The 22,484-nt window shown below is 50.2% G+C and overlaps 9 protein-coding genes across 9 annotated transcripts; 2 read left to right on the top strand and 7 right to left on the bottom strand.

The window, feature by feature from the left end:
• Positions 1-124: 124 nt before the first annotated feature.
• NECHADRAFT_106298 (uncharacterized protein) lies at positions 125-692 on the bottom strand (the record flags this gene model as incomplete). The annotated part of the gene is made up of 3 exons (XM_003046960.1): positions 125-434; positions 487-521; positions 579-692. The coding sequence occupies 3 exons, from the start codon at positions 690-692 to the stop codon at positions 125-127; spliced, it is 459 nt and encodes a 152-aa protein (XP_003047006.1).
• Positions 693-2,679: 1,987 nt separating this feature from the next.
• Positions 2,680-4,898, top strand: NECHADRAFT_83551 (uncharacterized protein; the record flags this gene model as incomplete). Its single annotated transcript, XM_003047118.1, has 5 exons — positions 2,680-2,965; positions 3,019-3,406; positions 3,469-3,478; positions 3,564-4,649; positions 4,881-4,898. The coding sequence occupies 5 exons, from the start codon at positions 2,680-2,682 to the stop codon at positions 4,896-4,898; spliced, it is 1,788 nt and encodes a 595-aa protein (XP_003047164.1).
• A 622-nt stretch (positions 4,899-5,520) lies between these two features.
• On the bottom strand, positions 5,521-7,587 carry NECHADRAFT_45956 (uncharacterized protein; the record flags this gene model as incomplete). Its single annotated transcript, XM_003046959.1, has 1 exon — positions 5,521-7,587. One exon carries the CDS (start codon positions 7,585-7,587, stop codon positions 5,521-5,523), a length of 2,067 nt encoding a protein of 688 aa, XP_003047005.1.
• Positions 7,588-8,334: 747 nt separating this feature from the next.
• Positions 8,335-12,408, bottom strand: NECHADRAFT_95357 (uncharacterized protein; the record flags this gene model as incomplete). Its single annotated transcript, XM_003046958.1, has 6 exons — positions 8,335-8,361; positions 8,418-9,308; positions 9,384-10,628; positions 10,680-11,465; positions 11,521-12,355; positions 12,386-12,408. The coding sequence occupies 6 exons, from the start codon at positions 12,406-12,408 to the stop codon at positions 8,335-8,337; spliced, it is 3,807 nt and encodes a 1,268-aa protein (XP_003047004.1).
• Positions 12,409-12,953: 545 nt separating this feature from the next.
• On the bottom strand, positions 12,954-13,389 carry NECHADRAFT_122749 (small secreted protein; the record flags this gene model as incomplete). The annotated part of the gene is made up of 2 exons (XM_003046957.1): positions 12,954-13,236; positions 13,292-13,389. The coding sequence occupies 2 exons, from the start codon at positions 13,387-13,389 to the stop codon at positions 12,954-12,956; spliced, it is 381 nt and encodes a 126-aa protein (XP_003047003.1).
• Positions 13,390-14,574: 1,185 nt separating this feature from the next.
• NECHADRAFT_46272 (uncharacterized protein) lies at positions 14,575-15,976 on the bottom strand (the record flags this gene model as incomplete). Its single annotated transcript, XM_003046956.1, has 8 exons — positions 14,575-14,811; positions 14,860-15,202; positions 15,253-15,342; positions 15,389-15,429; positions 15,478-15,544; positions 15,592-15,633; positions 15,689-15,825; positions 15,887-15,976. The coding sequence occupies 8 exons, from the start codon at positions 15,974-15,976 to the stop codon at positions 14,575-14,577; spliced, it is 1,047 nt and encodes a 348-aa protein (XP_003047002.1).
• Positions 15,977-16,334: 358 nt separating this feature from the next.
• NECHADRAFT_62655 (uncharacterized protein) lies at positions 16,335-17,895 on the bottom strand. The gene is made up of 5 exons (XM_003046955.1): positions 17,628-17,895; positions 17,305-17,577; positions 17,177-17,250; positions 16,570-17,127; positions 16,335-16,517 (listed from the first exon to the last, which is right to left on the bottom strand). The coding sequence occupies exons 1-5, from the start codon at positions 17,667-17,669 to the stop codon at positions 16,484-16,486; spliced, it is 981 nt and encodes a 326-aa protein (XP_003047001.1). The 5' UTR covers positions 17,670-17,895; the 3' UTR covers positions 16,335-16,483.
• An 851-nt stretch (positions 17,896-18,746) lies between these two features.
• Positions 18,747-19,607, top strand: NECHADRAFT_83546 (uncharacterized protein; the record flags this gene model as incomplete). Its single annotated transcript, XM_003047117.1, has 1 exon — positions 18,747-19,607. The coding sequence occupies one exon, from the start codon at positions 18,747-18,749 to the stop codon at positions 19,605-19,607; it is 861 nt and encodes a 286-aa protein (XP_003047163.1).
• Positions 19,608-19,834: 227 nt separating this feature from the next.
• On the bottom strand, positions 19,835-21,723 carry NECHADRAFT_83545 (uncharacterized protein; the record flags this gene model as incomplete). The annotated part of the gene is made up of 4 exons (XM_003046954.1): positions 19,835-20,029; positions 20,171-20,729; positions 20,784-21,429; positions 21,495-21,723. 4 exons carry the CDS (start codon positions 21,721-21,723, stop codon positions 19,835-19,837), a joined length of 1,629 nt encoding a protein of 542 aa, XP_003047000.1.
• Positions 21,724-22,484: the final 761 nt, after the last annotated feature.

Raw genomic sequence — 22,484 nt, 5'->3', positions numbered from 1 at the left:
GGCTTTGAGCTTCTTTTTGTACAAAAGAATGCGACCAGTGGTACACTCTACCCAACAGCATCCAGATTCCATATTGCCTAGCACAAATCTCTGCCACATTCCTTGTCACTTCCGAGTCTCTGAATCAAGCGGGAATGATGCATCGTCGAGACTTGTTCAAAGTCCCAACATCACCGCAGCGAGTGTCACTCGGAACATCGAGATACTGAGCTGCATACTTTATCCAGGTGTTGTCCCAGTGGCCAGAGATGGTGGTGTGGCAAGCGTTCCCACCGTGGATGTCGACGGTGTAAGGCAGGGGACTGGTGAAGGTGGTCCAGTTGTCATTTCCACAGTCGAGCCTGCCCTCGGTCTTCCAGGTCTCACCCCTGATCGTAACGGTTCCCTTGGAGCCACCGACAGAGTTGTCTCCAAAAACGACGCTGAAGTAGCCGCTGGTTTATCATTATTAGCCAACTTCTGAAGGCCAAACAGTAGCCATCTTACCAAGAGATATCGCCGTGTCCGTCGTTCCAGACGCACTGTCGCTGCTCGTTCTGGTTGGAATAGGTGGTGGTGAGGTCAAGAGCATCGTGGACCTCGTGTGACTTGTCCAGGCTGGGCTTGGGTTGGTTCTCTTCACGCGACTGCAAGGGAATGGCAGAAACGCTCAGGGCAAGGAGAGTAATCAGAAAAGTCTTGGAGGAAACCATTTTGATGAATGGAGGTGGGAGGTGATCGTTGAGTTGAGTTGAGTTTGTAGAAGAGGAATGTAGTGTCGTCAAGTTGTGAGTGATGCTGAGGATGACAGTCTATCTTCTCGAAGAAAAAGGCCCTTTTATACTTTGTAGATAAATTCCCTAACATCCAAATCATTGAAATAGTCGCTAGAGGTTCCAATGGCGAGACCCCGACACTCACACGACACACAGACACACCCATCAATCGTAGGAGCCAAGCTGAGCGATGCATGTTTCACCGGTGATCCTCACGAAGGAATCAAAGAGGCGAAGCAGGTTGGACAAAGATTCCTTATAGTCAAGATGCAGCCACAGACTCATGGGATCCTAGGACGGAGACTTAATACCGCCGGAGAAGAAGAGAAGTCGATCTGACCATCTACGCGGCAGAAGATGACTAGGTTACCACCATCTTGGCACTATCCATAAGCTTATTGTTACTCTTCTACTCAAGTGTCATGGTGCACGATAGGTCGTGATCTGTTTCTGCATCTATTGAAGCACATGGGAATGCACACGGTTAAACGCCAGCTTACTGGGTTGGGAGGGAAGCAGTAGTTCTGTCACCTGTGACTCGTGAAACAGCAGCATAGCCTGACATGCAAGTCAACAGTCATTCGTACGGTATATTGCAAGGTGTTAGGTCTTTATTGATGTGGCGCTATACGCAATAGGCAGTCCCCTGATACGAAGCCCCGTCGGTAATCGGCTCATAAAATGCATTCCGCACCTGAGCCTAACAACCAACGCCGATGGATTGAGACCAAATCCTTCTAATCACCATGGGCATCTACTCGCATTGCGCTGCATAAGTTCCTGCAGCAATTCCTTCGATTAATGCCTTGATACGGTTTTCTATTCGACTTCCTCGCGCACTTCCATTTCAGCTCTGACTTTGGGGGCCGTTTCACATCGAATCCCTCAGAGCATAGTCCTTGTGGCTAAGAAAGCTTACTGGAAGAATTTCCTTGGTTGCATAACTTCGCCATGTGTTACGTTCGAAACCCTATTAGATCCATACACTTCGGGACCGAAGTGATTGATCGGTCCCGATGCAGCTCCAAGAGACCGAATCCCTTACAGTGGTCTCCTCACGAGCTGCGATGACGAGTTCTAAGTTAAATCTAGATCTTTTAAATACATCTACTCCTGTGTTATTTGTCTCATTTTCATACATTGCCGGCAGTGCGTGATCGAGGACCCAGACCATATCACAGCTGTCGAAATGAAGTGTCATGTATACTAAAAAGACCTGGAGAGAGAATGATGGACTATTAATTTAATAGCCTTTACAGATTTTTAACGTCTTTCTATAGAAAGAAGTATCATTAGTAGTATACACTTCTGAGGGCATGGAGCATGCCTTTGTCTTTGAAATCCCCCATGGGTTACCTACCTCCTGAGAAAAGAAGCCACGTCAGTGACGACCCTATTTTCCCTGTCTTGGCCTTGGAAGCGATTATGGGTGAATTCGTTTGTGCGGGAAATATCAGCCCGAAACCAGGCTCCCCGAGAAATAGGTACCAGGCACAATCGAATCCGGCTTTCAACCCTGAACCGTGATTGGATCAATGCACTTAGGCAGCAGTACTTTAGGCAGCAGTACTTTAGGCAGCAGTATTACTTTACGCAGCAGTACTGCAGGTGAGAATAATCAAGGCGAATATTGTTTACCAGTCTCTCAGTTTCATAAGAAAACATAACTTCAGAAATCCTTCTACTGTGAGCCGTCGTAATGGATGAAAACCCGGCCACCAGCTTGCCCTCTACTTCAGAGCAGAGTTTACCTACCGAGCGACTAAGTCAAGACAACAATGGGAGATGCAGAAGATGCAGCCGGCTTACTATTGATCTGCTTCTCATGTTGAAAGATATCAGGCACCACTCTTCGTTGGAAGCTCTGGGGCTATCTGCCCGCCTTGGTTGTGACTTCTGCCAGTTTATCATCGACTGTTTAAAAATGACTCAGGCCGAGGGGACTGAGTCCGCGCAACGATCCGTATCCGTGAAAAAAGGCCTTGGCTATAATGATTGGCTATTTACCAATCAGTCGCTCTACGCAAACGCCAAAGAAACAGGCCAGCCCTCACGTATAATGTTTACCATCGCCCAGGGAATATTTTGCGAGTTGCCTTCAAGCGAAGTCCATACCAGCGAGATACCCGCCGCGAAGATGGTCTACGAAACTCTTCTAGTTCAAGTTGGAGAGCTGCCTCCAATGGAACTAAACCTGATCATCTCTCGAGGTAGGTGAGAAAGAAATTATGATGGCATATCTAAATAACTAATATCATATCAGGTGACAATATCTATTTTGATGACTGCGACGTCTTCAATCGTCAGCATTCCAGATGTCGGGTTGGTCGGTATCGTATCGATCCGGATCTAGGGTCACCAGTCAACCTCAGCATCGCTAAAGGATGGCTTGATGACTGTAGGGAAAACCATGACGAATGCCGCCCCATCAAATCTTCAAGTCTTCTAACACGTGTCCTAGATGTCACAGTATCAGAAGGCTCGCATACTTGCCGACTGGTAGAAACAAGCAACCAACAAGGCAATTATGTGGCTCTTAGTCACTGCTGGGGAGACAAGATCAAAGAACGTCTCACCACTGAAACTCTGTCCACCTTTCTTTGCTCTATCCAAATCGCTAAGTTGCCTGCCAATTCCGAGACGCCATCTATGTAACGCGGAAGCTTGGGATTCGCCATCTGTGGATTGATGCATTATGCATATTGCAAGATAGCAAAGAAGACGTAAGTGCTTACTGCCCTCGGGAGTTTTCAATACTCTTATCTACAGACCTAAGAGTGTTCATGGCTTGCTAATACAAGATAACAGTGGGCATCCGAGTCAGAAAAGATGGGCTTGATTTATCAGCACTCCACGTTAACGATCTTCGCTATGACATCTAAAGGAAGTGAAGAGGGCTTCCTTAAGAGAGCAGATTCGCCGTACCCAAATCCCACAACCCTCAAGGTATCCTCAGCCACTGATAGTCAGACTTCGGTATTAGTGGCAGGGAGGGACGCTACGGAAGAAAACTTTACGACGCTAAGATCTAGCTCAGCGCTAAGCAAGCGCGGCTGGGCATTCCAGGAAGTCATTCTGTCCAACCGATCACTATTCTTTGGCGATCGGCAGCTGTACTGGCAGTGCCGTAAGGAACTTGATAGCCTTGAGGGACTGTATCCTTTCCCGAGCAGGTACGACGCGGACATTGGGGTAACCGTGCCTCAGACCGATGGACAACCCGAGAGAATTGATGATGGGTCCGCTAAGTTGGATTTTTATACCCTCGCCTCCAAGTACAACTCGAGAGCCCTAACATACAGCTCGGACAAACTACCCGCGTTTTCGGGCCTGGCGCAGAAATTTCAGCATGTATTTGGTGGCGAATACCTTGCTGGCCTTTGGAGCAGCGACTTTCCCCGTGGGCTCCTTTGGTACCCTGATGAAATCTCGCCGTCAGCCGCACAGCCTAATGGCCTGCCGTCATGGTCATGGGCTTCAACGAATAAAAGTGTGCTTTTCGTTACGTCTCAGCCTCAGGTCTTCCTCAAGCTTCATTGCTCTGACGTTAGACCTCGCAACATCCAAAATCGCTATGGAGAGATCAAATCCGAAAGTGACGCTACCAGGACTTCTGCTACCGTTGTCGGCATGACTATGCCTTTAGCCAGAGGAAACAGGGTTCCAGATCCTCATGATCAAAAGCCTACCATACTTTGCCATGTTAGTTTCGACGTGCTGGAAAAACTGGAGGGTCAGGGGTTCAATTATGGACGGTTAGGTATACGCATGGCAATTATTGATGGCTCTTTCATGCTATCCCCCCTGTACCTAGAGGAAGAGGAAGGGAAACGGGAACGGAAAGATGCGTTAGATGTGTACACGAGATTACGGTGCAACTGCCTTGCTCTTGCTGTAAGTGGAGAGCTCTCTGATGAGAGGGAGGCCGTTTATGGGTTGGTGTTACAGAAGTCTGGTGATGCGTTCAAGAGGATCGGACTTTGGAATTCGACAGGTGGAAACTGGAGTTGGAAGGGGTGGGAAAGGGATCAAACGCTAAAGTTAGTATAGAGTTGAACCTAGGTAGTAACTATACTTCAAGTGCCTGTTTTAACAGTTGAGATGGTAACTAAAATTCGTTGCTAGGGCCTGCTGCTTTCTTAGAGGAACAGAACGCACCTAACTATAACTAGAATAAAAACAGTATTCTTCTATCGCGTTTTATAGAAAAGATTTTACGCCCTGCTTAGGAAACTTTAGGTAATAAAGAATGTCAAGGATAATTAATTAATTAATAGCAATAAAGGTTATCTTAAAAAGGGTCCTAAAAGCTGCTCTTTCCTCTTATAATTAGTAAAGATAATAATAAGGGCGATGGCATGAGACGCACCTTTCCATCTGATTCTTTATGGCTACTGCTATAAAAGTAAAAAAAAATTAGTGATGGCGTTATATGGTATTGGGTTTTAATACCGTCATATATTATTAACAGTGTCTTTTACTATTGTGGCTGATAGCCTCTTGTCATCGACTCATCATTGCGGACAATGATAATGAGAGTGATGCTCTCCTTGGCACCTGACCCTTTTCTACACATACAGAAATGGCCCAGTGATCCAAAACGACATTTCAGGGGCATAATGTTTAGTTTTTGGACCTTTTACAAGCCTAACAGTTCTAATATGAAGGTCTTCCTCGAAGATATCTCAGCCATGTTGTATAGGGAGCTAGATGAGGCAAGTCCCCACGCAGCGAGAGCTTCTCATACTTCAGGATGTCATGCCGCCTAGACTTTAAGCTTCTCATCAACCGAAGTTGCCAGCTTATCCGCCTCTCCCGGCCCAATATACAAATCACACCATCTCCCTACCCTTTCAAACATATCCAGCCAAAATCTTCGCGCCTGAATACCATGCCCCTCGCCAGGGTACGCCACAAACTCGCAGGGCAACCCGTGAGTCCTCAAGGCGCGACGGAAACCCTCAGCCTGTGAAAACGGGCAGCGGACATCCTTGTCTCCATGCAAGATCAGCATGGGCGGGATCACAGGCTCTCCGCTCTCGCGAGACCGCTTCACCGCGCCGGCCACCTCCCACAGTGCACTACCCTGGCGGTTCCTTGTGTCGTGACGGTCGAGCGTCCAGATGGCATCTCCGCCGGCTAGTTCTCTCTCAAAGGTCGAGCCAAGATCTGACGTCATGGCAAGACTCTCGATATCGCAGACACCTGCTCCCGCGATGGTGGCATTGAAGCGCCAACCGAGGCCGTGGAGACCATTTCGCACGCTGCACAGGTATGTGATCAGGCCGCCCTGACTCCATCCGCCAACTATGAGCTTCTTGGGGTCCGCGAAGCCCTTCTTGATGGCATTGTCTGTGATAGATATGACGTCGGCGTAGTCGTATTTCCCCTGCCCGCCCATGCTGTACGAGGCGAACTTCTCGCCACGGCCAGTGGAACCGCGATACTGCGGAAGAAGCACACCGTAACCCTTGGAGAGGATGTATGGAGCCCATTCGTAGCAGGCTCCGTCGAAGACCTTGCAGTCGCGAGATGTCGGTCCTCCGTGGATTATGACAAACGTCGGCAACGGCTCCACGGGCGTGCCATTCTCTGTCGCTTTGGAGGTCGGCGTCAGGTATAGAGCGTCCAGTTCAACCTCTCCGTCTGCGGATGGACAGGTGAGTTCGCTACAGGAGCCAAATGATCGACCCTCGAGAGGCTTGCCATGCTGGGAAAGCTTAATGTCATCCTTCCCCTCCTCGACGATGAAGACTTCATAAGGCGTATCGACGTCTGACAAGCCAGCAGCGAGGATCGGAATGCCAGAATCTGGATTGACAAATACATCCCATGCCCAGATCTCTGTGTCCCTTTGGAAGAGGTCCTTCCCACCCAGCTCGGTGATGGCATTGTTGAACCTGACGGCGCGATTCACCAGGAGCTTTCCGCCGGCCACAGAAAGCCCTGCCGCATGGTCATGCTCGCCACATGCGATCTTGGCATGCTTGGGCTCGGCTGCCGCGGGATCAACAGTGTAAACAGCCGGGCCTCCTGTGTCCCTGTTGTCAGGTGTTCCGGTGGTGAAGTAGATAGAGCCGTCGGGCGCCCAGGTGAGGTAGTTTAGCTCGTTCGGCACCTTGCACAGATCCCTCACTTTGCCGGTTTCCACGTTGACGGTGCAGATGGTTGTGCCCGTCAGCATGGCCTCCTCTATGTTGGGGTTCGCGATGCTGAAAAAGGCCACACTCTTCCCGTCAGGACTCCAGGCAAAGTCAGAGATATGCCGGTCACCTCCTACAAGAGTCTTGGTCTCTTTGGAAGCCACATTGACAAGGCGCAGGCGGGCATGCTCCCACTTTTCCCCCCAGACATCTGGGCCAGACTCTTCCTTCTCCTCCTTCTCCTTGAGCTCTTGGGTCTTTTCATCAGCAGAAAGATAGGCGATGGTCTCCCCATTTGGAGAAAAGGCAAGCGAGTCAATATCCTGGGCGTTGTCGGCCGACGTGATGGCAACAGCGTCACCACCGTCCAAACGAAGCATATAGATGGCCGAGCTCTCGCCCGGTTTCGCGCGGTCGGAAACGAATGCTACCTGATTTCCACTGGGATGCCATTCTGGATCGCCTTCTTGGAACTTGCCCGAGGTCAGTTGGCGCGAAGAGCCTGGCTCTGTGGTTGAGGCTAGCCATAGCGTTGACACACTATTCTTGCCTTTGTGGGGATTGGTTCCTGTCTTGTAAAGAACCTTTTGGCCATCGGGGGAAAATTTGATGTAGAAGGGGATCTGGAGATCGCAGATGGCCTCGGCCAGTTGTTTGTCGAACGCCGAAGCGTCTCCGGATGGTGTCATTGTTGGTGAGTGGGTATAGTTGAGTGAGAAATAGTTGTTGTCGGGGCCTCTTCTGAACTAAATAAGTCGAGTATCCTGCTGTAATTACAACAACCATGAGTCATTATGAGTTTATGATGTGACGCGTCTTACTTGCAGATATTGCATGCAGTGCTGACCCGATGGTTGGTTCCTTGCGTAATAGCTTGACTCATTATCCAAGTTTCTCTCTCTTGTGCCATGTTTGAATCCCACGCAAGTGCTTTACTGTCGCGCGGAACGCGTCTCTACCCCACCTCGAGAGTGCGTCAGTGCAGCCTAGAACTTGACACGAACATTGCAGCTTGCATGTACGTACAGCGCAGAATGCAACCCGAAATGATCTGGTTTGGATCCCGGTGACAAGGGTGCTCATGGGCAGCCGTTTCTCGAACTGGGCTAATTTGGTTCCAATTATTGCATCATCTCATCAAGCTAACCGTCTTTCACTAACCTCTACGTAGGGCGAACTATGAGGAAGGGAGCGTAGAGCTTGGTTTATCCTCTATCACAGATCTAGAAACGTATTTCGAGCGGTCCAAGAAGGACATACCGAATAAGAAAGCACATGATTGAGCCGTTACCAACTGATTAAATATAAATCTAAAAACAACATCCCAGTAGAGACGAGACCCAAGGTCGTGCTAGAAGGAAACATTTTATATGAGGACAAGACGCATCCAGAGCACCAAACTCAGCTGGAAAGGGGCTACAGTAGTGTCGACAGATTTACCTGTCAAGGGCTTGGCTCTGACACTGCAAAGAAAATCACTCGTTAGCAAAGTCCATGATTCAACAAGAGATAAGCCTACCATCTGCCAGTAAACGCCCCTTTTCTCCAGTAACTGACGGTGTGTCCCCTTTTCCAAGACCGCACCCTGCCCCAAGACAAAAATGACATCGGCATTTTGTACAGTGGCCAAGCGGTGGGCGACTACTACCATAGTACGACCCTTGGAGGCACGCTCAAAGGCCTCTTGAACTAGCTTCTCTGACTCGGAGTCGAGCGAGGATGTGGCCTCATCGAGGAGCAGAATCCTAGGGTTTCGGATTAATGCACGCGCGATAGAAACACGCTGCTTCTGGCCGCCAGAGAGGGACACGCCCATGGGGCCAATGTCTGTATTGTAACCATCCGGAAGAGAGATAATAAAATCGTGAATGGACGCATCCCGGCATACTTGATGAAGGCGCTCTTCGGTCACCGAGTCGGGGTCCACGCCTAGGAGGATGTTTTCTCGGATGGAGCCCTGGAACAAGTTTGGCTCCTGTGCGACCAGGGACAGATTCCGGCGGTACTTGTAGGCGTTGAGGTCGTAAATGCTCTTGCCATTGCATAGGATGTCGCCTTTTTGTAGATCGTAGAAGCGCTCTAGCAAGGAGATGATGGACGTCTTGCCACAACCCGAGGGACCAACGAGGGCCGCAAACTGTCCCTTCTCAACAGTAATGTCGATACCTTGGAACACGGGGACGCCGCGGGTCGGATATCTGAAGTTCGCGTCCCTCAGCTCAATCTTGACCCCGTCTTCTGCGTCCGGAATATCTTCCGACTCGCTGTGGCTATCAGTGTTCCTCGAATCACGCATGCTAATGATGCGATTCGACGCAGCTGTAGCCTGAGCAGCATTAGGGCCAAAGCTCAACCCCTGACCCGCGGCTTCAGCCCCTTGAGTCACAGCCATAAAGCAGATGAAGAAAGCCTCCATGGTGTACTCCCTGCTGGCGAGGAGACGGCCACCGTACCAGAAGATCAAGCCCTGGCACCCAATGTTGACGCTATCCGCGAAACCAAAGATCAAGCTAGTCCAGCGAGCCTTTTTAAAGGCCATGCTAACATGATTTGCCAAAAGTCTGCTATATCGGGCGCAAATAGCGTCTTCCAAGATCAGCGAAGACACAGTCCGGAAGCCACTAATAGCTTCAGCAGCAAACCGAGAACTTTCGGCAAAGACAGCAGCATTCATCTTTTCAAACTCAAGCTCGTACTTGAATCTCCAATAGCCGGAGAAAAGGCCCAAGGGCATCGTAACGCACATTCCAATGAGAGCGAGCTTCCACCCGAATGAGAAGGCTATAGCGAGGGAACCGGCGAGTTGGAAAATGGCTGTCAAGAGGAATGCCATGTTGAGACCCAGGAGTTCCTCCAGTTGTTTGGGGTCGCCAGAGAGACGTGACACAAGGCTGCCTTGTGAGTTGGCCTCGTCGTCGAAAAAGGCAATCTTTTGGTAGAGCACAGCCTGGAAGTACTGTCGTTTGTATACTGAGCTGATGCGGTGCTGAAGATATGTGGAAACGTAGCACTTAGTAAAGAAGCTCGTTCCCACGCCGATGGCCAACACAACAAACATGAGTGACCAAAACTCGGCCTCGTCCATCATGTCCTCTTCAGTCTTGGCAAGAAACACCGTGATGATCTTGGCGAATAGCCAGGCTTGTAATGGAGTACCGGCGCCGGCGCATGCAGAAGCAAGGACCATGCCGATGTAGAAGGGCCAGCTGTTGCGCTGTTCTTTCAGGAGTCTGCCGAAACTGTTGAGGATGTTCAAGTTAGTCTTTTCGGCATCTTCACCCAGCTGGTCTACCTCAAATTGTGCGGCGGTTCCATCGCTGTGCTGCTCAGTCTCGAGGTCTTGGTCCTTTTCATCAGAAACATGGGGGTCAGTCGGCTCGCCGAGAGAGAGCTTCTGGGCATACACAAGGCCATGATACAGGCCATTTTCATCCTGGAGCAAGTCTTCGTGAGTCCCGGATTCTATCACCTTCCCCTTTCTAAGAACAATGATTCGATCAGCCTTCTTGATGGTTGACAGACGATGAGCGATAGTTATAGTAGTGCGGTCCTTGGCAACTCGGTCGAGAGCGGCTTGCACAATCTTCTCCGCATGAACATCGATAGCGCTCGTAGCTTCATCTAAGATGAGAATCTTGGGCTTCCTCACGATGCTACGAGCGATGGCGATGCGCTGGCGCTGGCCGCCAGAAAGCTTCACTCCGCTATCGCCAACCTGCGTATCATACCCCTGGGTAGATGGTAAGCAAGGCTTCACAGAAGCATCTTATGAGGAACTTACGTCGGGGAGACGGTCAATGAATTCGTCGGCAAAAGCCTCCTGGCAGGCGCTCTTGACTAGTTCCCTCATTTTCGGTTCTGGTTCATTTTCCCACCGAGAGCCGACCAACCCGTGAGCCACGTTGTTAAAGATTGATTCGTTGAATAAGAATGGCTCTTGCTGTACGAGACCAATCTGTGAGCGCCACCACTTGAGGTCAATCTTCTCTAAGCCAATACCGGATGTGGTGATGGACCCAGATAGCTCGACGGCAGGGCCAGTCTCTTGGTCACCCAACTTTGGTTTTTCGACCTCGCCTTGCTCCGGTTCCTTTCGCTTATTCTTTTCCAAGGTCTTGGCGATGGCATGCTGGCTTTGGAGGGCATACCACCTCTCGATCAATCCAACGATGGTGCTCTTGCCTGAGCCCGAGGGGCCGACAATGGCTGTGTTCTTGCCAGCCTGGATAGTGAGGTCGAGATTATCCAATACCTTGACATGCGGTCTGCTTGGGTAGGCAAATGTGACACCCTTGAAGACGATGTCGTTGGTAGCAGAGATTTCAGGCCCCTTGACGCCTCCCAGTTCAGGTTTAGGGGCATCAATGACGGTGAAGAATTCGCAAGCGGCAACCATGGCTTTGCTCACGGCAATCAGGGGCGTGGCGATGCGTTCGAGTGAGATGACAACCATCATGACAGACATGAGAACCACGATGATGGTGCCTGAGTTGGTAAAGTCGCCAGCGATGAAACGCTTCGTTCCGTACCAGAACGCGAGTCCAAAGGATGAAAATAGACCGAAGAACTATAATGTGGTCAGCCATGGTGATGACAAGATTGTGGGCAAGGGAACTTCATACAACAAGGCCAAACTGGAGGCCCATGAGCGGCGAGGTGGTTTGAGCTTTGACTCTTGCGTCTTCAACCCATCGGGCGAAGCGGGCTGCGATTCGGTCCTCGACGCCACAGGCAGTTATCATTCTAATGCCGCCCAAGGCCTCGCTGGCCACTGCAGTGGCTTGAGCCTCAGAGCGAGTCGTCTTAGCGTGGCCGCGAATGATAAAGGGCATGAGGGTTCCAAGAACCAGCAAAAGGAAGATGATGACGGACGCGGTGACGAGGGTCAGGTTCCAGCTCCAGGTGAAGGCGACAATTACGGCAGTCCAGATGGTGCCATTGAACTCCATAAAGGTGCCAAGCTTCTCCGAGATGCCAATCTGTAAGACGTTGGCAGTGCCCGTAATTGTGCTAGCTGCGGCGCCAGAAGGCATCGAGTCAAGGACTTGAATAGGTTGGCCTAGTAAACACTCCAGGTAGTGTAGGCGGACGGCAGAGGAGAGGCGAATTCCTATCATGCGAAAGCAGAACTTGTTGATATAATTGAGTCCAAACCGCCCAAGGAATAGAGCCATGATATACAAGGCCTGTTTGTCGAGGAGCTTTTCAAACTCGTGTCTGGTGATGGTTGGAGGTTCCTGGAAGTAGTCGGTAAACTGGCCCACGAGCTGGCCAAAGATGATATTCATCAAAGGTAACGCTGTGCCGGCGCCGATGGAAGCCAAGGAGGCCAGGACGTAGACGACTAGATCCCATTTTGTCGCGTATGTAAAGACACGGATGTAATCTTTGATGCTGGGCTCCCGCCCAGGCTGTGTTTTGACGTCTACCGTCTTGACCTCTTTCGAATCTTCCGAGCTGTGGGTAGGACCATCTAGGGGGCCTAACGGCTGAGTCTTCTCGCTGGTCATTTTGCCAAACACTTGACGACCAAGAAATTACAGCCAGTCCGCCCTGGTTAGCAGAGGACCAAAAGGAAAAGGAACACGTTGAAAGAGAACGCGATTCAAGGCGGCACTGGGAGAAAAGGAGACAAACAAAAAGAAAAGAAGAGAAACAAGGCATCAAAAAGAAGGAAAAGACCCAAGTCCAATATCATCATGGTCTCCCTCTAGGTGGGTAATGGGCTTAGTGCGTGGTTGGCCTCGGCGGATATAAAGTCCCCGACGCGCCGACATGCGCACCCATAAACTACCAAGGGAACGTGTATAGCCTAGACTCATTGGAAAGGTTAGGTAATTAATGCTACCCTGACGCGTAAGATACTGCCAACGCCGATAGAATTCTCTTTTTGTAGTATTTATGAGATACAGCTCAGTAGTGTATGAGGCTTCCTCTGTGTATGCAATGCCTGTGGTGCCTCTGGTTTCTTGACCCAAGAGAAATGAGTTTGTTCCAACTCTCAACCTGTTCTATCCCATGCCTATCCAACCCCAATTCTTTTTGATCGCAGTCTCTACACGTACTGGCAAGAGTTGATGCCATTTGTGTTGGCTCCAATGAGAGGGTTGCAAAGGCACCTGATGCGCTTGCCAGCCACCGTGTTATCGAGATCCAAGCAAGGTGAAGTGTCTCCCGACACCTGACCGAGGAACTCGCCCTCGCAGCGTCCTCCATTTCCCGTCTTGCCGTCAAAGAGATACCACGAGGTACCGGCCTGGTAGACAGAGTGGGTGGTGTCGTCCATGGTAACCATGTGCAGGTCAAAGGCGTGGTGTCCGTAGTTGAGATCACCAGAGCTATTCGATCCATCAGCTTTTGTTTCTTCTGAATCATCTTTGGAAGGGCACTTACCAGTCGTTGGACTTGTACTCGTTGGCCTTGGGGAGAGCAGCTGAGACCAGGCCGACGCTGGTGGCGAGGGCGAGAACGAAGCTGTTGGTAAAGTGCATGATGGATAGATTTTTCTTGATGTTGACGCAGTAGGGGAACTGTCTGTGAAAGTGAGGTTGATGAATGTCGAAGTTGCTGTGTTTGATGAGGATCGAATTGATGGCAGCGGGCATAGGGCTTATATAGCCGACTTGAAGGTATCACAAGGTAACAATGCCTTCTTCAAGCTCCAAGCGTCATGATCATCTCCAAGGTCCATCATTTCAGCCCCATGGGTGGGTAAACCGCCAGGGGAATTTCCAAGGCAATGCCCGAAAAATGACGTTCCTCAAGATCAGCGCTATGCGAAAACTGGCGATATCCAATCAATTGCAAACAGTTTTCGGACCCCAATTCCAGCTGTACCGTATCAGGCGAAGCCAAGTCAGCCCTATCCTAATTCTATAATTAAAGCATAGAGTCCGAGGAGGAGTGGAGTTCAAGTGTAAAAGTCCGAGGAGGATTGTCCGAGCGAGGCGCAGTCGAGTGGTCAAAGCCACATGGATTCATGGGCAGGATGTGCACCGCCCAAAGTAAATCTCTAGTGAAACAATAAGATGGGGAAAAGCTTGAATATAAGCTATTATTATCTTTCGTGACAGGTAAAGCTAAACTTATCAATGGTAGGAAATGCTAAGCTAGAAGAGACTCGCTGCTCACTAAGATACCCTGGCTCCTGGCCAGCTCTAGTGGAGCATTCCGTCACACTTTCTATAGATCGACAAGATGATCATAGCCCTACAAGCATGAAACCAGCCTCAGAACTCGGCCCCAATCCCGTCAGCCCACGAGATCCGCTTAACACGGCCCGTGAAGGCATGTGTGTCGATTAGATCCTTATGCATAGCTGACATTGCATGACATCCTACCGTGGCTGTATGATCAGCTTGTCCAATGCTAGGCATTCCAACGGAGACGGAGGTCCGGAGTCTTTGTACGACATGGAAGTATCCCATCGAGATGCATGACGGCATTCCTCCCTTCGGATCCTCGGTATCCGTCGAAACTGCCAGACAGCAAGTGGTCTTTTAGGCAACTTGGGCAAGACATGAGGGCCAAAATTGGACCAAACTCTAACATTCTGGTTTAAAATTAGCAGATTCCTAGTTGCAATGTCTATTAAACATCGAAAGGTTAGCAGCTATGCTTATTCTTCTGACCCGCTTCCCCATCTGATACCTCACCCATGCATGCACGTTCGGGTCCTACTCTTCCGGCTTCTGGGCCCAAACAACCTTTTGGAGGTAATAAGGACGCATCTTGCCAGAATGAAGCTCCCGGCGGAGCAACTTGATGTATACCTCAATCTCCTCCTTAGACCATCCCTCCACCGTGTTGGCCATGAATAGCACGTAGCCCTCAATGTCCCGCTCGAGGGTAGCCTGGGAGTATCTTCCAATCTCCTTTTGCTTGGGATCGTGAGGCCATCCTCCAATGGGGACCTATTTCGTCAGCTATAATTGGACTCCTCGCTGGATCGGGAAGCTTACCTTGAAGTTACGCTCCTCAATATCGACAAATCCTGCCTCTTCCATTCCCTCCCTCTGAACTCCATCCTCAACAATGGTGAATGACCGGCCGATCTTCTTACCGCCCTCAACAAAGAACTTTCCCCACTGGTGCATAGCACTCTTCTCATGAATGCTCCCATCATCGCAGTCCATTCTCGAAAGAGCCTCGTGACTCTCGATATAACCACCCGGCTTAAGACACTTGTAAGCTTCCTTGAATAACTGCGGCCAGTCGACGATGCTGCCGACGAGCCAACGCATATGGATGTAATCTAGAGAGCTGGGAGCAAAGGTCCATTCTTGGGTGCAGTCATCAATCTCACTACGTCATGTAAGCTTCACATTGGCAAGAGAATGTTGTGCAAGACCTACAATCGTAGGTTTGGCGGGACCCAGCTGGGTTGGATGGGCGAGACATCTGTGCCAATAACTTCGGTCTTGGGAAAGGCTTCCGCAAAGTCACTGTCATAATTAGCTTTATACCGACGTGTTTCAGCTGCTGTCGTACATTGCCCAAATTCCAGTACCTGTTCCGAAATCGATTGCTTTCTATGATCAAGTTAGTATTAACGAATCTCCATCACATCATCAACCAACCTTGATATCCTTGGAGATGGGTGCAAGGTAGAGAGCACCGTCGAGAACAAGTGTCAGGACATGATGACTGCATCAAGTCAGCGGCTACTCGTAGCGCATTGCCAGCACTCCCACTTGATATCCATAGACTCATTCTGTTGCTCATCGTTTGCACCCCTATTTCATGTCAGTCACCACCTCAAGCCACAGACGACTGCTCACCAACCAGTACTGGGCATTGCCTATGTCCCTATGATAAGTGCGGCCACTAATATTTCTATACTGAAGAATGCTCGACGTGATAGAGGCTGTGGACTCCACAGCGTCCCCACCAAGAGCAGAGTCAGCATCGTTATCAGCGTCTAGCTCCTAGCATATATGTTGGTAAACCGCGCGATTTCACATGAATAGTGGTCCTAGAACAACCCACCTCAGCTACCTGCGCCCAATGCTCAGGGGGCAGGAGGGTAGACGCGTCAGTAGCCGGCACGGCGTTGTCGGTGGCCTTGGTATCAGACATATCGGCGATGTATTTAACTTCTGGGCGTAAATGGGGCGGTGGACGTTGAGGGGTCGATATTCCGCGGGATCCATCCCTTGTATCGTCTTTTAGCCGGGTTATCCAGCGGAGCCGGCTTCTTGTCAGGGTCCCGATAGCTTCGGGGTTGATTCCCCGAAGTAGCAGGATGGGTCGTTGAAGACGTTGCCAGTCCTATCAAATCCCTGTATAGTATGCAAAGTATGAAAGCCTCGGTTCCGGACAGTGGCATACTCTTGAACACACGTGTGAGCGAGCAACCGTTGGGGCTGGATCTCGTGATGAGGATACAGTCAGCAAGCTCGCAGCATCATGACGGCTCCGGGTTGGTGTCGGCTTTGAAGATATTGTATGGTTTCTTAAGAATGTATGCTAATACTTTAATTCGAACGTATTGCTAGTCATAAACCTTCATAAGGACCTCAACCTTAGCAGCTTTCAAACACTATAGAAGTCAAGGAACTATTATGTTATTTCGAGCTGATCCCTTCATTCCTTGGGCTTCTTTCCGGTAGCAAAAGAACTGGAAGATGTTAGCATCCGACTCAATCAACTCCTCGGTATGTTGCACTTACCAATAAGTGTACAGATGAATCTTGTTAGACTTGAGCTCCTCCCGAACCTTGGCAAAAAGCACCTGTGCCTCTTCATTCGACCATCCACCAGCTCTCGTAAACAGAGCAAGCGAATAAGCCTCAAGTGCCATCTCGATAAACTGCACACGAAACCATCGCCCAATCTCCTTGAGCTTAGGATCCTTTGTCCACGTGCCCATGGGAACAATCTTTTGCGTAAACTCGACATCCTCAAACCCAGCCTCCTTGAGCATACCAGGTATCTCGGGAGCAATGTCAAACTTGAGGGGGGCGCTGAGACGACGGAACTCGGTGAGCCACTTGTGCGTCGCCATGTCCTCCTTGAGGGAATCGTCGTCGCAGAAGAAATTGGCCCTGCCCTCGCTGATTTCGATGTTGCCGCCGGGCTTGCAACGGTCGTAGGCTTGGGTGAGGAACGAGGGCCAGTCTTGGATTGCGCCGGCGAGGGTGCGGGCGTGGATAAAGTCAAACTTGTCCTTGGGATATGTCCATTCTTGGGTTGCATCATCAACCTCGAATTTGACGTTAGGAGGAACCCTGAGATCAAGTTAGGATGTAGTTAGACGGTGAGAATGCGTGGGAGTACCATTGGGGTTGGATGGGGCTCAGGTCAGTTCCAATGACCTCTGCAGAGGGAAACTGGTCACCAATCTCCATGGCCTATGAACATGTCAGCAGATCTCACACTTCATGGATTCGATGCTGCTTGCTCACCCATAGTCCAGTTCCTGTACCGACATCCAAGATGTTTTGGGGATTCTCAAGCTTCGTCTTGCAAATATCACCCTTCAAGGCGAGAGTAAAGACGTGATGAATAATGTCAAGACGTTCCTGTTCGGTCTCATCATTAGGCAATAGATACTGGCCAGCACGATACGCATGATAGCGACGGCCATTCTCATATTGGTAGTCAAAGATGGACGACGTCGCACTGGTCGTCTCAGATACGTCACTCGCATACTCAGAGTAGACACTCTCGCCATCGGTCTGTTGAAGAGTTAACATTTAATAGGAGTCCCGCTGACAGGGTCAATTACCTCTGCCTCTGGGGCACGGGGTGCCTGTTCGTCTTGGCACATGTTGGCTGGGGGTTCTTTGTTGAAGTTCGTGGGGACAGCCGATCCTGCCTGGAAATGGATGGCCTCAGTGGGGTAATCCGGCGTGTCGGGAGAGGGTTTAACAGGCAAGGGGCCTGTATCTCGTTCAGAAGGTATGCTAATAGATCAGCGATTGCTCCTCGGTGAATCTCCGGTGAGCAGTGACACAGTTGACACAGTGGCAGACGCTGTAGGTGTGCGACTCCGCTCGTTGGTGGTGAGCGAGAAAAAAAAGAAAGGGCTGGAATTCAATCAGCTCACTGTTGCCATCTTGGGTTGAGCGGAACGAGAGCGGAGACTCGTCCGCCCGGAGGTATCGGGGTCCTTTGACTGTCCGACGAGACGACCCTGGTCATTTTGTGGCCCTCCTCCAGTGATGTTGAAATAAAAGCGCCTCCTCGGCAAGGGGACCTCTTTGAGTAATGCAAGCCCGAATGGAGTAGAGGCCAAGACTTGGCGGTTGAAGAAGGGACTAGTTTGTTGGTTGTCAAGACGGATCAAGACTATGCATGCAATCTCGAAGCTGTCAATATTGACCAATTGGTTAAAACCATCGCTTTGCGCAAATGCGACCCTACTTAGCCTTGTATCTCTTTTCTTGCGTCAACTCTTTGGTTATGTGAGCATCCTCTTCGCCTCCAACGCTGCTCAAACGACTCCACCCCGATAAGAGCAAAACAATCAGGCATACGAATCTCGTCAAGTTTAAACTTTGACCATGACCGTCTCAAGGCTTCTATAGTAGGGCTTATAAATCCAGCAATTTCTCCCAAGGCAGTGCCAACTCCACGTGTGAAGATTAAGGTTTGCAACTATCTAGGGTCCCCCTGGTCGTCAACGCAAGCAATGCTCGCTGTCCTTTAATTACACAGAGGGTTGAACCTTCTAAACTTGGCCGTCGCAGCACTGAAGGTTTGTCGGTAGTTTCGAGTCTACCGACACCCTGGTCGTGGTTCTCGTATTCCGGCAACTTCGGATTACATATATCCCCAAGTATATATAGGCATGGCATTGCCCGCTCTCATACCTTCATCACTAGCCTCAAATCAAATTATCACTATGTTGTTCAAGCAGTTTGTTGCCTTTGCCGCCGTTGCCAATGGCTTGGCCATCCGCCAGGATACTCCCATCTGGCAGACTCTCCCACCAACGCCCGACCTGCCATCTCCCATCAGCAGCAAGACTACTCTCATCAATGGAGTTCAACTCTGGATGCAAAAGTACAACGAAAAAGTTGGAGGAATCCCCATCGTCATGGACCACGGCGGTCTAGGCTACTCTGCCTACTTTGGATCTGTCATCTCCCGCCTTGTTGCCAACGGTCACTATGTCATCGCCGTTGATCGTCGAGGCCATGGCCGTTCTACTTTCAACGCCGACGACGTCTTCACCTACGACCAAATGGCCGACGACATTCATGACCAACTGGCTGCCGCTGGCGTGTCCAAGTACAACGTAGTCGGCTGGTCAGACGGCGCCATGACGACTCTAGCTGCACTCATCAACCCGACCTTGGCCGCGCCCATCCACAAGGCCTTTATCTTTGGAGGAGCTGCCAACCCAGAGCAGACGAATGCCACCTTCTCCGACACTGCCATCTTCAGCGAGTTCGTCTCTCGCTGCGGTGTCGAGTACGCCGAGCTTCAGCCTAATGCGAACTTCAGTGTGTTTGCCAACAAGGTCGGCACCATGGAGGCCACTCTCCCGCAAATCACGGATGCCCAGCTCGGTACGATCGACGGCAGCAGAGTCATCATCGTGGGTGCTGAGCATGAGGAGGCTATCAACCTGGACGTGCCCGAGAAGCTACACAAGGCTATCAAGGGTAGCAAACTGGAGATCTTGCCTGGTGTCAGTCACTTTGCGCCACTCCAGGATCCTGATCAGTTTACCAAGGCTGTTGAAAAGTTCTTTGCATAATTGTCTTTCAAGGAAAAGTCGCCCCAATTGCTAGATTATTATATGATAGACCAAATGACAAACTCTTGTCCTCACTAAATATCCAAATTACCTATTTTACACTTAAGCTCCATTAATCCACCTCATCAAACACGATTCCATTCCACTACCCAGCAGATGTAACACAAGGCCATTCTCTAACACACTACCGGCTACTCCATCACTCAAAGTCTATCTATCCCCAAACTCTAAGCAACCAACCATGAAGCGTCAGCCCTAGAGTTAACATTGCCAAGTTCAAAGTCCTGCAACGGCCCCGTCTCCTGCGTCGACCACAAATGCTGGCATCTCTTCCACCAGAAAATCGCCACTATTAGCACCAGACCGGGAACCGATCCACCGACAGCTGAGGCGGTAATCCAAGGGCCGAGCATGTCAAAGTTCTAAAGGTAGTAGTCAAAGCTCTCAAACATCATGTATCCAGCGAAAGGGTACACAGTACTGCAAAGGCACGTTCTGAAGCCACCTGCCAACTAGACGCGACGTTAGTCACTATGTCGTTGTAGTAGGGAGAGAATGCATACCACCAGACCTGTGAGAGTCGCAAGCCAAGCAAAAGCAAGAAAATTGAACACGGTGCAGGCTCTTCGCCCCTTTTTCCCCGGAGCTTTGCTGAAGAGGTGATACGTCCAGGTAAAAGAGCTCAACACACCATAGAGGAGCAGGCTCACAGACCAGCAGCCCAGGCCGAAAGTTGGCGTGCAGTAAGCAATCAAGAACGCCATCATGACCTCAAGCAGAACCAAGGAAAACGAAGCCATTGCCGTCGCGTACCACTGTGCTGGTGGCGGTCCCTTGAGACTCTTCAGTATCTCCTGCGAGAAAGCTGTGTATTCGTTAAGATCTCTGCCCAAGCGAGGACTATGATTTTCCCAGGTCTCAATCGTCGTGTAGGCGAGTCCACAGTACTGTATCTTGCGGCCTTGTCCGATGAACTCTTTGATTCTGAACACGCTCATGTCATCCTCTGACGTATCGCGTGACCACCATTCGGGCTTTCGCATGAGGTCCAAGTCAGCTCCAGCGTCTTGCGCAAAGTTCAAAACAGCGTCTACGTTAAACAACCAACGAGACATTAGAGCCCTAGGTTCCAATTAGTTATTGGATAATGTATGCTGCAATTTGGCCGATACATACGCTGAACGATCTGCTGATACAGGATTGCGGTCAATAATCGTAAAGATGACCAGCATAGGCAGCCAGCAATACAATAGACCAAGGGTAAGAGGCGATCCTGTCCGGCTGCCCACATCTTGGTGAAATGCAAGCACAATGGAGAACACAAAGGCGGCAATGAAAGTCCCAAGACTAGCAAGAGTTGGAACAACACCGCGACGTCTCAGCATACGCAATTGAAACGCTACCATCGACAGAAGCTCCGCCGTGTACTTCTGATCCCGGTCAGGCTGCCTGTTGGATTGAGTCAGGGGCCTGAAGAGGCCGTAAGCGAGTGCTGTGTAGAACCTGTCGTCGTCAGGAAGTTCAAACTGGCCCAAGCAACTCAGGACAAAGAAAGCGTCTTTGTGCAAGATGTTTCTTGACTTTGCCATGAGATGACAATGCCTGATCTGCCGCACGTTCCAGATGGTGTGTGTCAGGGCTGTCTGTGGAGAACCCGCCCAGTTTATCAGCGCTTTGAGGGTTCCAAAGATCTTTTTACGGTGAAGCGAGTCGAAGGGAAGATTGAAGATGATAGCCAGAGGAAAGATCCATGTCGTCACCATCTCAAGAGCTGACCTAGCAGAAACGGAATCGGTCCGCCCGCCACAGACCTTGAGGCATCCTTTCATCGTCAGCATCAAGCCCAGATGATACGTAATGAAGATGGCATATAGTATCACAACTCACCCTCATACCCAAGGGTTACATTGGGACTTTTACCCGTCAACCCTTGAATTGGTCCATCCCAGAGATAGTCTAGAACAGTCTCGTTGTTGAGCCCACCCTCGGTCCTGTTTCCGTACATGGTATCATTCAGCTTTTTCAAGCATGTTGAGAATCCATAGTCTTGAGCGCTAACAGCGACAACGCAGGCAAGAACGAGGAAAGAATAGATTGGCGAGAGTGGAGGATGCATGATTGCTGCTGTTGATTTTGTAACATGATGAGTGCTGGTCAGAATATAAATACTTATCCACACAGAAGACAGGATAACGCACTGCTGCTCAGCCTCAAGGCGAAGTTTGCCGCCTGACAGCTGAACCAAGCCAAGGCTCATTGCACTTTACACACTCACGCCTACGGCGGGCCGACGGATGAGAGCCAAGAAATGCCAGAATCTCATTTTCTGATGATATGGGGTCACCTGATCAAAGACAAGAGGCGATAGCAAGGCAGAAATGGAAAAGCCACACACACATGTTTCAGCTTGGTGGGAAGTACGCCTGTTTGTGCCTGTGAAGAAACACACTTGCCTATGAGAGCTCAACTTGGCGTCAGCGCGCCTGATAACAAGGTAACACAAGAGGGGCGTAGCAAAGTCTCGGCCTATATTAATAGCGGCTTTGTAAGGAGCCTGCATGTAACAGGCGCCGAGCGCCTATGTGTGGGCGAACCAGAGGCGACCAAGCCGCAGCCTTATCTGTGAGTGTCTCATTCGGCTGCAGCCTGGCTGAGGTGGCGCTCCAATTACGCCTGGAACATACGGCGACAGGTCACACGATGCTGTATAATTTCCGTTTGTGCCGAAGCTGTCTCAGAAGTCAGGCTTTGTATTTCCACACTTGTATCGAGGTGCTTGGTTAAGACAAACGACGGGCAGGTAATCCGAGAGCCTTGGACCACAATTGTGTACCCACGATTGTTTGATTTTCACGCAGCTGCAGTCACACGAGTCTT

Source organism: Fusarium vanettenii (assembly GCF_000151355.1).
Source record: "Fusarium vanettenii 77-13-4 chromosome 8 genomic scaffold NECHAsca_17_chr8_1_0, whole genome shotgun sequence".
NCBI classification, from domain to species: Eukaryota; Fungi; Ascomycota; class Sordariomycetes; order Hypocreales; family Nectriaceae; genus Fusarium; species Fusarium vanettenii.
Note: the sequence above shows the minus strand (reverse complement) of the source record. Positions and strands in the feature narration are given on the sequence as shown.

Coding starts and splice junctions, on each gene's coding strand:
- NECHADRAFT_62655 (XM_003046955.1), bottom strand. CDS start 17,669: ATGTGCCAAGACGAACAGGCACCCCGTGCCCCAGAGGCAGAG. Junction 17,578..17,627: donor CCCGTGCCCCAGAGGCAGAG/GTAATTGACCCT, acceptor ACTCTTCAACAG/ACCGATGGCGAGAGTGTCTA. Junction 17,251..17,304: donor GTACAGGAACTGGACTATGG/GTGAGCAAGCAG, acceptor ACATGTTCATAG/GCCATGGAGATTGGTGACCA.